We start from the raw sequence: 14,755 nt of genomic DNA, 5'->3' as shown, positions 1-14,755 counted from the left end.
AAAAGACATAACAGGAGTGAAGTTAATTCACTTTGTTGAGGAACACTTCTAACTATATGCAGAGCACTTTACCCAGTGCACGAAGTTCTTTTCCTGGTTAGTCATTTGGTGAATTGTTTAGCGCCTAGAAAGTAAAACCCAAAGCACGTTGGCTTCAACACAAGAAAGCCCAGGGAAACTTGGTTTCAGGAAATAGTCGAGTATGGATTTCTTCAGGGATGCACAAAAGGCAAAAAAACAATAGAAAGAATTTAACTAGTATGCCAAGTTATTGCAAAACAATCTCCACAGAGCTGACTGATTATGTCTAGTAACAAAAAATTTATCATCCATACAGCTTCCTCTCGCTAAAACATAAGCGAAAAGTTCAATAGCAAATGTATGAAAAGAATTTAGTGAAATTTCAATGTAAGAGCATACCTATAGCCTGTACTAAAGAGCTTAAATGGGTAGGATACACAAGATATTAACGATCGTCGTCTCTGAAGCTCCATTTTTCTCAAGTATACTTCTAAAGGAAATTAAATTGGTTGGCACCCTTAAGTTTGGAACCCAATGCTATCAGACAATGAAAAGCATTTCAGCATCTCAACGAGCAGTATATACAAACCATTGCACATAGTGATCAGGCCAAGAGAACAATTTCACCTCGTGAACCTGGAAACAACACCACGAAGGCAAGAAGAAAAGAAACATCTGCTCAATTAGCAAATCCAACCCAAGGATTGGGGAATGACTGCATTTAAACACTGAACCATCAAAAACCTAAATCATCCGTACATAATTTTAGCACGTTAGTTAGCGACCAGAATGCTTACATTGTTCATAGATCTCTTTGACAAGAAGTAACATTGACTCTGCTTCCTCAGCCATTTTTGACTTCATTTCTGCATCTTTGACTGCTTCAACTTCCAAGCAACGTTTATCTTCTGCATCAGCAATCTTGTCAGCAGCAATCCTAGCAGCTTCTTCTGCTGTTCCACAGGAGAATTTTACAGCCGAATTTGGAACTGGCCATGACCGGACATCATTTTGTTTTGGAGTAGGTACTTTGGTTTCTAATGTTGCAACTTTCATCTTATAGCAGTTCTGGACCTGCATTTCATCAAATATAGAGGAATGCTAAAGCTTAATGTCAAGAAGTGTTCCAAAGCAAGATTTTCCGGGTTTCGAAAGTGTGAAGACTATATTTTTCAGGGTGCAAGGATTGGGGGGTTGCCAAAAATTCTAGCTGCTGGAGCTAAAGTAATGCTTATCGCAGATAAAAGATTAACAGGGTGTCCTTGTCTTCAAGTGCCAAGAGATTATGCTTCCCTCAATCTTTGTTTTCTGTCACAAAGAACTGGACATAAGATGTTATCTGCCCATGAAAAGCAATGAACAGAATTCTAATCGAAGGCTCTGCAACTACTTTGCAAGTCAGAACTTAGAAATAACCTGTTTCACCCTTCATTTTTTCAGAAGGCTGCAGTATCAGGCCTTAATAAATCAATGGCTGCTGACTTTAAGCTATGTGCAGTGACTACTTAAATGCATCATCATTTATACGCTGATGAATATTGGTGAAGATTATCCCCAAATAACATAACACTGAAAGCAATTTCAAGATGCAATCATCCTAATGGAGCATTAGATGCATCAATTGAACCACATTTGTCCAAATTCCTCAAATTGCATGGTAAAACAAGTAAAATCATCCATCAACATGAGATAGGCAGTAAATAATGAAGAGATCATTAATGTTGCACTCAAGAAAATACTCCCAGAAGCTTACTTTAAGGAATTCAGAAAGTATTTACCTTTTCAAGTTTTCCTTGCAAAACAAGTCTTCTCAACTTGGAACTCAAGAACCTTCTAAAGTTTGGTGGTACTTCATGTCGTTGCTGCAATAAGAATAGAATAGAGTCGACTTCCTTTTTAAAGTTTAAATGCAATGGTAATCAAAATGGAATAGTCACTAAAAGTTACCAGAAGATCATACAGCACTTCTCTTTTTTGTTTTCCTTTGTAAGCAAAAGACAAAGGATCGCATGCAAGAGTTTGACATATCAACAGATAAAAAATCTAAACAAAAGGACATTACTTCCTCTATTTGAGTTATTAAGTGTTAATTAAACTTATAAAAGGACATCAAATGTGTGTTTGTTATACGCAGAAATCTTCTTTTTCTTCCGATAAGGAAAAAGATAAGAGAACAACATGTGCAGTTCAAAGCCGTCTTTTACCGTTATCAGTGGTGTCTGGGCATCTGTCCAGCCCCACAAGCAAAGTTGCCAAGGTACACTTGCTAACCAAGAAGCAAGTGGGCTCACACCAAATGTCGTAATTGTAATTACTCTCATGCCCCAACCACTAGACCATCACCTTAGGGACTTGTATTGCACAGAAGCATAAGCTGACAGATTAATGTCAGAAAGACAAGTTGACATAAATGTATTTTTTTTCATAAAATCATATTTAACTGAAAAAAGAAAAGAAGCTGAAAAAGAGAAAAAGCCATCTGGTTGCATATTTCAATGTTTTTAGAAAGATAATAAGAACCTCAAGGGCCTAGCACAAACCCGCAATAGAAATTGAACATGGTGGAAAATTTACATGAACTGTTATAGGACTTTTGAAGGCAAACAGAGGGAAAAAACCAAGAACCAGGATTCATAGGAAAATTAAGCACAAGCATTCTTTGCAAATTTTTTATAAGGTATTCTTTGCTAAAGTAAATTGCCTCTATATATGGCTCAAGAAATCTCAGAAAGTCTAGATGGAAAAAAGATTGATGTTTATGAAATTAAAGCATTTGATACATAATTCCAACATGCATTGACTAATTAAATGACCTCTTAAAGTCTGAAATCATTATGATGTCAACTGAAAAGCAGAAGAAACAAAACCAAGCATGTCAACATGAAGTCATATAAAGCACGACTTTCCCAAGGAAGTTTTAATGCAATAACGATAAGCTGATCGAGCTCACCTCAATAAATCCCACAATGGCACCAAGATCAGATCCATTTGAACCCTTCATGGATGACATAGCTTCAAAGATCATATCATTATACCTGGAAGCATGGCAGAGATATCAATATATAATGAAAGCCAGCAAACTTGCATAAATTAGTTTGAATTTCGACAACTGGCCTAAGGATGGACCAGTGAATGGACTACTTACAAAACTAATCATACAAGCAGGATGAGAAAAATTTCTATCCAAAGCATTTTTAAGTTCAAAGTGCATGCAGATCCACATGCTCTCATTAGGAAGTCCAAATGTCCAGTACAAAGATTAACTATAGCAATTCTTCCCCAGGCCAAAACATGCAATATACCTTCTCGGCCTCAATATGGAGCATGTAGATAATCTCGTATTTATTTTAGTACTAGATATTTGCTTCTCCCCACTTCGACTTACACCATTCCAATTTTGACCTTACATAGTAAAGAATTCAGGGGAAGAAAAAAAGAAGAATAATTATGTTGTAAACACATCTAAATGGAATAAACTTCATCAAACCAAGGATATATCCCAAAAGAAAAGATCCAGACATCCACTTCTTCAAATACAAGAAACTAATGCAAATAGCAGATGTACAACAGATTTGCAAAAGATCCTACTAAATAGATTTAACTTCTAGATGGTGAAAGATCAACCAGTACTGTCATACAAGAACAAATACATTTTTAGCTTTTTCCTCTTTCCTTTTAATTAACTTCCTTTCTCTGCTTTTTTTTAATGAAGGTAACTATTTCATATATCACAAAAACCCATCACCCAAAGGGTGATAGGGAGGGGATTTACAGTCCAAATAGGACACTGGATGAGCAAAAACTAAAAACAAAAACTTTATACTTTCCCTAAGAAAACTGCTAAATTATTTATCTCCTTTTCTTGGGGAGGTGAGGATGGTGAAGAGTGGAGAAGAAATTTCCTTCACATCACCTTTCAAAATTATAACTTATTCCTTGCTCCCCCTTCACCTAGCGAGAAGAAGAAAAACAATACTAACAAGCTTATTTTAAAAAAAATTGTTCCCTGGAGGTACTTTTTAATTTATATACAAGCATACAGTTGGTTAGCCTTGATAATTCAACAATAAAGTAATTAGGCGTACAAGTAATACAAGAAACTAAAATGAGTCACATACTTTGGAGCATTCAAGCCTTCTTGTGGGCCTTTGGGAGAATCATCAATGGCTTCATTCTCGAATGCTGAAGTAATAGCCGGAAGACTTCGAGCGGTGGAAGGCACAAGTGCATCTATTGCCATTGGTCTTGCACGAGCAACTCTAGATTTATCTTTAGAGCCTTGTGCAGCAGTGTAAATACACATATTTCGCCATTTGTCCTGTTCAAGGAGAACAAGAAAGTTTGATACTATCATGTTGAGTCTGAAAAAATTCTAAAATAATCCTACTCTGGATGAGAGACTGACACATTTGTAAATTGGCAAAAGCTGAAATTCCAAACAAGATTAATAATCTAAGTTCCATGAGCAAAGATTTCGCTGCATATCTTCTAACTAGTGTCCCTCCTTTTTCCGACTGAGTTCCTTCAATCTGGAATACTCATTTAGATAAATGTATTGCATTTTAATGATTGGAAGAAAACAATGCTCGCTCCCTTTTGTAGTAAGGAAACACAGTCCTGGTACCCTTTTTTACATATATAGACCGCGTCCAAGCAAATATTTGATATGAATGTGAAAGAGGCGATGTTTGTACATAAGGCACCAACATAAATAAGAGTTCCGTGTTTTGAAAAATTCTCCCTCTATCCCCACTTTGTAGTCTTACACCCCACATGGATGTTTAGATATATGTTGGTTTAGAGAAAACTGCGCCCAAAACTAGGATTGAAGGTAACCTCTTAAAGTGTGAGTATATTAGGTTTGAAACTGGCCCTATATGACTTTTGAGATTGAAAAGTATGAAGTACTACTCATTTAAGTAATGACTAGTGAATGAAAAAAATATCATAAAGAGAAAACTGAGCTTGAATTTTGGGACAAACAAAAGAAAGGAATGTGATAAATCATTTTAACAATAAAGAGAGAATATAACATAGAACCCATTCAGAAGTTTATGCTCCATTATGTGTTCTCCCTATATGGCTCTGTGTAAAGGGCAAATCGAGGTCACTAAAAATGAAATCAAAATATTTTGAAGGATAAATAGCACACAGTTAGAAGCAGTCCCATGACAGGCGAATACTTCTATACTGCATATATCAAAATAATTGGGACAGAATCACTATGAAGCCACTACATACATTGTAACCAGGGGCAGACGCAACGTTATAGCATTGGGTTCATCTGGAATCTGGACGGTATTTTCGACACTGGGGTATAAGTTTAGGTGTAAAATCACTAACATTACAATATATAGTAGGTCTGAAACCCGTAATTTCAAATTTTTAATAGGTTCAATGCTAAGAATGGCTGAACCCATGGAGTATCAAGGGAAACACATTAATCCAGGTCCTCTTTTTCAGCTTTTGAAGTATAAATTAAGCGTAGGTAACCCCAGAACAGAAGAGAAAGAACCAAAAAATAAAAAAAAGGAAGATAACAACAACAGCATACCCAGTATAATACCACAAATAGAGTCTGAGGGTTATGTGTACACAGTCTTACCCTACCTTGTGACCGTATAGGGGTGCTATCCGGTACAGCATATCAAAAATCAAGTAGTTAAAGCAGATACAGTAACGAAAAATGCCATGGTGAAAACAATTAAGAGGAGAACATGTAGCGACAACAAATAACACAATAACTGAAGCAAACGAACCAACAGGTACTACTAAAATAGACAAAGCTCGACTACCTACTAAACTTCAACCATAATCGTTCGTCGATCTCCGTATCTTTCTATATAGGGTCATGTTATCTAACACAGAAAGATGATCTACGCAAAAAAAGAAAACGAGGAAACGTGTGAATTACAAACCTTGAGGTCGATGTTAGAGCGATTAATCAAAACTGGGGCGAATTCAGGATCCCTAAGGATATTCTTCCACCTTCCGGAACCGTGCTTGGCCACACCGGCTTTTAGGGCATCTTCCTCCTCCGACGTCCACTTCACCTTCGGATTCCCCATCTCTCTCTCTCTCTCGCTCAGTCTTTTTCTCTTTCTCTCTATATGTATCAGAAGAATTGAAGAAAATTCCAGAAAACCACAAAGGGGAATCAAATAGTGTTGAAGCGAGATTTTATTAATGTGAGATTTTGTTCAAGAAACAGATTATATCCTACTCATCATGCTCCTCCCGCCCAAGAGGACAATTTTGTTTGTACGAGCATAACATGCTTATTTATGTCATTTTTATTTGAGAAATATAAATGAGTTAAACTTTTAACGGATAGCATAAATAAGTCTTTTCTCAAAGTTCGATGGCATATTTGAGTTTTTCCTTTATTCTTTATCATGTCAGATAATGTTGGCTAAGATGAATTCTAAATGAAAGAAATGGGCTAAAGTCATCTACGTACCCTTAAAGCTGTTTGCATTATTCATTTAGACACTTCAACTAAAATTATTACTATTACACACTCTAATATTAACAAATATGTGTCTATTGAACATAAAATGTAAACTAGCCTTAAAAAAGACTGTGCTTGTAATTCATACACATTGTGTTAAAAAAATCACGAATAACATTATGACATGTGGCAAATGAGTTCATCGAACAGTAAACTATAAATTTTTAATTTTAATAAAATAAACGGAGAAAGGCCTAAAATATCCTTAAAATATTAAAATTGGTATAAAAATACCCTTCGTTTACCTTTTGGCCACAAAATGCCCTTGAGGTTAACCTTTACAACCCTTATACCCTTTCCACAAACGGACTAATTAGTCCACTTTATTAGCATTTTTATTTAATATGTGGCGCTATGTGATTCGTTGAAAAAATTAATTAACTAAAACTAATCAACCCAACTCAAACTCGAATCAACCCCTAAAAAAAATACTCGGCCCAATTATAAATGGGGAAAAAAACTAAAAAGCATTTTGATTTTGAATGTATTTGCACTGTCCATACATGCAATTAAATGACTTGAAAAAAAAACTAGAATTTGCGAGATCATCTAAAGCATTTACCCAATACTTTAGAAGTATGTTCTTCACCTGGTTCTGATAGTTTATTCTCTATAATTCCTGTAGTCTTGTAGCTAGGTAGTTCATATGAATCAGCAGTAATACTGCTTTTCTGTAAAGTTATTGTCTTCCTTAACGAAACAATGTCATCTAAAATGTTGGGTGTCATCTTCAATCTTTTCTTGTGAGCAGTTCTGACCTCTATCAGTCCCATTGTTCTTTTCTGCTACTGCTTGCTCATATAGTTCTATCAATTTGTTATTGTCCTCAATTAGGACTTTGAGCTTCATCCTCAATTCAGCGTTTTTCTTGGACAAAAAAATTATAGTTTTGTGAGCTTCTGCTTTTCTTTGGCTGGATGCTGCTATAACATCAGCAATAGTTGTTAGCTCCGTTTGATCACTAACAACAATAGTAGGCATCTGATCATTTGCAACCAAAGACGGCTCAATTTGATCCTTCTTCGATTCTTCCATCAGAACTGCTTTAGATGATCTTTCAAATTCTAGCTCTTTTTTAAATTCATTTAATTGTCTGTAAGGACAGTGCAAAAAGATTCAAGATCAAAATATTTTTGTTTTTACCCATTTAGATTAATTGGGTTTTAGATAATTGGGTCGGGTGTTTTTTTAGGGGTGGATTCGAGTTTGGATTGGGTTGATTAGTTTTAATTAATTAAATTTTTCAACAAATCACATAGCGCCATGTATTAAATGAAAATGCAAATAAAGTGGATTAATTAGTCCATTTGTGGAAAGGATATATTAGGGTCATAAAGATTAACCCTAAGGGCATTTTGTGATCAATTCCAATACTTTAAGGGTATTTTAGACCCTTCTCTATAAAATAAAAAATATCTTCAGCTTTTAATAATCCAAATAATTAATTGACAGAAAGAATAAAAAAATAAAATGTCTCCTCCCCCACCCAACCACTTTGTCATTTCTTCTTCGCCATTAATCTCCGGCGATAACGATTCATATAACTAACAAAAAGAACAAAAAAGAAAATATCTCCAACCCAGGCCCAAATTCATCCACCTAACCCTTTGCTCTTTTTTGTCCTTCCCTTATAATCAGCTATACTTTATTACTCCAATGATTATTGAGATTTTTGTGAAAATAAATCAATGTCGATAAATTATTTTAAAATCGACAAGGAAGAGAAATCGAATGTATATTGAATTCATTTATATCATTTTTAATTAGTTTAATGAATGGTGATGTTTACTCGATCGGAGTGATGAAAATAGAGATGGACCAATGTTGGTCAACTTTTTCCACTCCAGTGCCCGAATTTATTTTTTCTTCCAGCAAATTCAATTAGCAAGTTCAATTTGTTTTTTACAAAAAAATAAAAAAAAAGAACCAAAACAAAATTAAAGCAGAGAATGTTAAAATCTTTATAATGGTGGAATGAAGTAAAAGATGACGAGTACAATGGGTGTGGGGTGAGGTTGTTTTCTTTTTGAATTAAGAGATGAATGTTGAATTAAATTATTATTTTAGTTACTTAGTTGATGCATGCCAAGTGTGCAAAAAATAGGTACAAACTTCTTTAAAAAATAAAAAAAAATTGAATCTATTTACGCGCTCAATTGCAGTGAGGTTGTCACGACCCAAAAACTGAGGTCATGATGGCACACATCTCAAAACCCAATCTGATGTGTAACCCTAAAAATAAAATTCATACAAGACTCCCAAAGGGGAAAGTGATTCCACGATTTAAATAAAAAGAAAAAAAAATAATGAAGAAATTATCCCAAAACCTGGTGTCATAAGTATAAAGAGCATCTAATACAAGGTTCGAATCTGAAGATACAACATAAGTCTCTGAATGATACAAAAGACTGAAAAATAAAGATAGACTAGTGACGATCCGAATTCTGGGACCTCACCACTAATCTGAGAATTACACAATCCGCTAGAATATTAACTGCCACGTGGGGTACCCCGACTAGTATCTGCATCAAAAAGGGACACAGAAGTAGGGTGAGTACAATTCACATGTACTCAGTAGGTTTTAGCTGACTGAGTATAAGGAATTAATCAAACCTATGAAATAAACTAAGAAACGCTTCCACCTGCATATAGAAAAGTCCCACTTCGGCATCGGTGCCGCCAGTTTATATATATAGTGGCACGAATAAAGTATAATAACAACTCATAATCACAATTAATCAAATAATTCAAGCAGCACAAATGTCAATGCAATGCAATGCAATATGATGATGCAATGATGTGGTGGTACGGTGGAATCAAGACTGTCGCACAGCCTGTCGTATACACCTGCCGAGCTGTGCTACCAAGCAGGACCCATGGGGGTCTCGCAGACCATATACCTCAATCTCATTATCCTTGCCACCTCCTCGTGGTCAAGGGATCACAATGCATCCACTACCCTGCCGCAAAACTGCCTCGGTCAGGGACTCAAGATACAAAGGTTAGGATCACAATGCATCCACTACCCTGCCGGAAAACTGCCTCGGTCAGGGACTCAAGATACAAAGGTTGGGATCACAATGCATCCACTACCCTGCCGGAAAACTGCCTCAGTCAGGGACTCAAGATACAAAGGTTTAAAGGTGTTTCATTTTTCTTTCTCAAAAAGAATTTCCATATTTCTCAACTTCCCATGTTTCATGATATGATGAATGAGGATGAATGCATCAAAACACATATGCATGGAAGTAATAATCAACTCACATGTGGTATAAGGTTCAAAGTTCTCAAAACTTAACCTACACATGATATTCACCCTCAATAAATAGTAACGGGAAGAACACACTTTCATTTAAATATTCACCCTTTCTCAACAATATTTCAATACCCAAGTATGCTCAAAAAACCCAACTCAATCTCTCAGGCGGCATCACAAGTCAAATAATATACTCAAGCCTCTCTCTTAGGCAAATCATAATTCACATGCTCTCAAAGCAAATAAGATAACAAATAAGGCCCCCACACGGGCTATGTAATACAAATAAACCCCGTCACGGCAACACATTAATAAATAAGCCTCCACACGGACATCACAATATATATAACATTCTCAACTCATACTACAACCCCATTCCAAAGTCTATAATATATGAATGACTAATTACCCCATCTCAATCTCAAAGAAAGATAGCCAAACCTACCTCAATTGCCGAAACCGCACTCAAATACCTCCACCGGACAAGCAAATCTCGAATTCAGCGCCCGGAATGACAATCCACTATCAACAATAAAACATACACGTCACAAGGAGTCCAATGACACCCATATTGATAGGTTTCGGAACCGGGGGTAAAATGGTCCAAAAATTAACTATTTTCGAAAAGGGTCAAATCTGTAAATTTATTGAACAATCCCATTCTATTGGTAATAAGGAACTCATGGTTGAAAAACCCATAAAAATAGAGCTCAAAACGAGTTGGAAATCACAATTTTCCTTAAATTCAGATTAGGGAAGAAACAAGGATTTTTGGGGTTTGAAACTAAAATTTAAGAGTTAAAATCGTCAAAAACTTAATGAAAAAGGAAGGTTTTAGGTCAAAAATCACTTACCCAACACTTTGCCTCGAAAATCTCTTCTCAAATCACCTCAAGGAGTTCAAGAACTCAAACAAATGTTGAAAAAAATATTGAAATGGGAAGAAAGGGGCATTTTCTGCCCAAAAAGTTACTGTTCACGCGTGTTACTGTTCACGCGTGTTTTGTACAAATTTACGAAAATCACCCTCAAGGTCATTACAGAGGTACACTTATTTTGCCACATTAGCGATTTGTGTTTAATAGGCACGTGTTTTGAACAATTTAGGTATTCAATAGGTACAAGTCCTAATTAAGATGTCTAAGTGAATTATGCGGACAACTTTAAGGGTTGTCGATGACTTAAGCCAAAGAAAATGTTAGTGATGATCCATGTAATTTTGAGATTGAAATATTCTTTATGTGGTGATTAATTAATGAAATTAATTATTTTTGTTTTTCTTGATTATTTTTGTATATCGAGGTATTCAATTATAGAAGTCATTCGATTTGTTAAGGGAATTGGTGTAGCAATATAATGAAAACAAGAAGACTTACGCATGGTATTCATCGATCTAGAAAAGACTTATGATAAAGTCCATAATAAGGTTATATGGAGACGTTTCGAGGCTATAGGTGTGTCTGTGACTTACAATAAGGCAATCAAAAATATGTACGATGAAGTTGAGGTCCGAATAACGGACAATGAGATGAAAATTGAAACAATTTTATTTTTTAATGGGGTTATACCAAGGATTAACTCATTTAATCCACACTGATGATGAATGCATTGACACGACAAATCTAAGATTTGGTGTCATGGTGTATGTTATTTGGGAATGACATAGTTTTGATTGACAAGATCAGTGGCAGAGCTAACGCGAAGCTAAAGTTTTGAAGACAGACCTGGAGTCTAAATGGCTCAGATTGAGCAAGACCAAGATATAAATTATCACGATTCGAACTAGAGCCAAGCCGTGACATGGCGATCGGAATGCGAGGGACCCCAACCAAGCCATCTTAGCATACATCGCATATATAAGGTAAAGAAACATAGTAAAATAAGCGAAAATAACAACTCAAGGAAATGAGTCTAAGGGATAGAATCAATCAACCAATGTCCAAATGGACTACATCATAATACCGTCTAAATATGCCTCTAGTTTAATCTTTGATGTGGGCTTAGGATAAGCTCCTAACTCACCCGAAACAATAGAAGTAAGTCATTGAAACAATGTGAAAAGAAAGTCATGTCCTCGATGATATGAGGACTCACCAACTTCTTTGAGAAAACTAAGCAACTCTAGCCACGAAGAGGATGGTCGACGTCCGCCTCCACATTATGAGGCAATGTAGGCAAAATATGTGTTAGTACATAGAAGGTACTAAGTATGTGAATTATGATGAACAAGTAAAGGAACGTGAACAATATGCCATAAGATGCATGACCAATCATAATGAACATGAGTAAGGCTTGAAAACATTTGAAAATATATGAAAACTCATGGTCAATGCATATCATAAAACTTCATCATAAAACTCATAATTTAATTCAACATATGTGGGATAAGACCTTTAACCGACATCTAAGACAATGCGAGCTATAACATGGAATCTGATGGAACCCTCATAGAGAAGGGGGAGGCTACTTTGCCAAGGTGTACTCCGTCATAGTACTCAACTCAACTCAACTGTACTATATGAGGATCCACTAGCCAGGCCATGACGGCAACCTACGTGGGTAACGTAGTTTGATACTTTAGGTTGCTACTAGAATTTCCTTGGGTAACTAACTGCGTTACTGGACCGAACCCCACCCAGAAGTCCTCCCAATGCTTAGTCAATATCCCAATGAAAACTCATAAAACATGATCATAACATAATAGGGAATGATAGTAATTACCTATCAATCCATCTTTATAAAACATATTAGGAGTAGCTCATTCACTTTAGTGATTCATAAGAATTTATAACTTCGGTGAGAATTGTCCTTATCACCATATTTAAATGTGATTGTATGAGAATTGTACTTATCACACCATAATAACCTGCTTTGATCATCATCATTAAATCATAATCTCAACATTAGATCATAAAACTTTCCTTGAAAATTATTGAACTCATAATCAACTCATGAAAATCATCTTTGAACCTTAAAATCATAATTGAGATAGCTTTATGCATAGACATTCATAATTCAACTTAAAATCATGCAATTCATGTAAATACATGTTTAGGATAAGCATTGATAACAATTTAAAATAAAACTAAATCAGCCCAATGCAATTCATCAAAACTAGGGTTCATAAACCATTAAAAATTGAAGAAAACCTTGGGACTCCATGGGTGAAAGGAACACATGGTTCAATCCCCACATACCTTGATTGAAATTACTCAAAATTGAAGAAGAAATCTTGGTGAAATCTGAAACCCTAGCTTGGAGCTTGAAGAAGAATCCTTGAAAGAATTAAATTTCTTGCCTTATAGATTTTTAGAAGAATGATTTAGAATGAGGAAAATTTCAAATGATAGGGTAGATATAGGGTTGAACTTAGCCATAATTGTGTTTAGGTTTATTAAATCGAATTTGGGAGAAGAAACAATTTCCCTTCATTAAAAACTTGAATTTGAATATACGACTGGGGTCCTACGAGTTGTCCTCAAGTCTACGAGTCGACTTGAGTAGTGGTGCATGCTTCTGAGAAGACCTTAATTTCAAGGTCTCTGATTCTTCCCTATGAGTTGTGTTTATGAGTCGTCAACTGGACTATGAGTCGTAAACATGACTCATCCTGTAGGGTATATAAAACCTTAAATTATAGGGTCATTGAGCTTTTCTTACGAGTCATGTTATGACTCGTAAACTTCATTACGACTCGTGAAAGTCGTTCGTCTTACAGATCCCAAAATCTGCAAATATATAGATCTCTGAAGTTTGTGTACGAGTCGTCTTTATGACTCGTTTTGTTGAGTCGTAAGACCTTACCTGAGAGAGTATTTGGACAAGTGCAAAGACTCCCTCTACGACTCGTAGATACGAGTCGTAGAAACCTCTACGAATCGTAAACTTAGATCCAATCAACATTTTTGAAAATTTCTCCTTTGGTTCTAATTCTCCAACTTTCGGGGTCTTACATAAATATTTTGAGTTTAAATTTAGTGAAGTAACGCATTGGGATAACGTTAAAGTGAGGCTTGATACTCATGTCATCCCAAAATAAGGAGCTTCAAACATCTTGGGTCTAATTATTCAAGAAAATAAGAGATTGATGAGGATGTCATTCACATATTAGTGCATGGTGGATAAAGCAATCATATTCAGAGTCTCATGTGATAAGAAGGTGCCACCAAACTTAAAGATGAATTTTATGGGATTGGGGTTAAATCAACTATGAAGTATGGGGTGAAGCATGACAATCAATTACTTTCACATTCAGAAGATAAAAACTGCAAAAATAAAAATATTGTGTTCGATGTGTAGGCCTATTATAAGATATGAGATTATGAATGAAAATATTTGAGATAAAGTAAGAGTGACTTCGACGGAGGATAATATGCGGTAAACAACACGAATGTCGCGGTGTGTAGGTGTGAGATATTGGCCATAAATAGTTTTAGAGTAGGTAGAGGTAGATCGAAAAAATATTTGAAGAGATATCTAAACAAGAGTTGACGTAGTGTCAGTTTACCGAGTACATGACTTAGCGAGGAGATTGTGGAAGACACATATTAGGATAATAGTGTTTTTGTCTTGCTACATGTCCATACTAATAGTCAATGTTATTGCTTTTATAGTTCTTATTCTTCGATTTTCGTTGTTATCTGATGTTTCTTATACTTTGATTTTTGTACTCCATCATTCTCAATTTGTTTGTCATTTTTTTGATCCATCTTAAAAAGAATGTCTATTTCTTTTATTGACAACTTTTTTATTTCAACTTTGCACATGACATATTTAAAATCACAAGGTTAAAAGACACTTTGGTACATTCAACATATTTTTTAGTTTAAGACCGCAAGATTCAATTTTTTTTTTATTTTTTTAACTCCATGCCAAGTCAAATCCAAATAATCAAAGTAAAACAGATGGATTAGTATTTTGCTTTGTTATGCTTTCACTTTTTTGCTTTTTTTTCTGAATTGCTCTGG

At 35.4% G+C, this 14,755-nt stretch overlaps 1 protein-coding gene across 1 annotated transcript; it reads right to left on the bottom strand.

Moving 5' to 3' along the window:
* Positions 1 to 240: 240 nt before the first annotated feature.
* Positions 241 to 6,275, bottom strand: LOC129896646 (telomere repeat-binding factor 4-like). The gene is made up of 6 exons (XM_055972580.1): positions 5,940 to 6,275; positions 4,140 to 4,339; positions 2,972 to 3,056; positions 1,800 to 1,883; positions 819 to 1,095; positions 241 to 657 (listed from the first exon to the last, which is right to left on the bottom strand). Exons 1-6 carry the CDS (start codon positions 6,087 to 6,089, stop codon positions 626 to 628), a joined length of 828 nt encoding a protein of 275 aa, XP_055828555.1. The 5' UTR covers positions 6,090 to 6,275; the 3' UTR covers positions 241 to 625.
* Positions 6,276 to 14,755: the final 8,480 nt, after the last annotated feature.

Source organism: Solanum dulcamara, chromosome 7 (assembly GCF_947179165.1).
Source record: "Solanum dulcamara chromosome 7, daSolDulc1.2, whole genome shotgun sequence".
Classification (NCBI taxonomy): Eukaryota; Viridiplantae; Streptophyta; class Magnoliopsida; order Solanales; family Solanaceae; genus Solanum; species Solanum dulcamara.
This window is presented reverse-complemented; position numbering and strand designations above follow the sequence as displayed.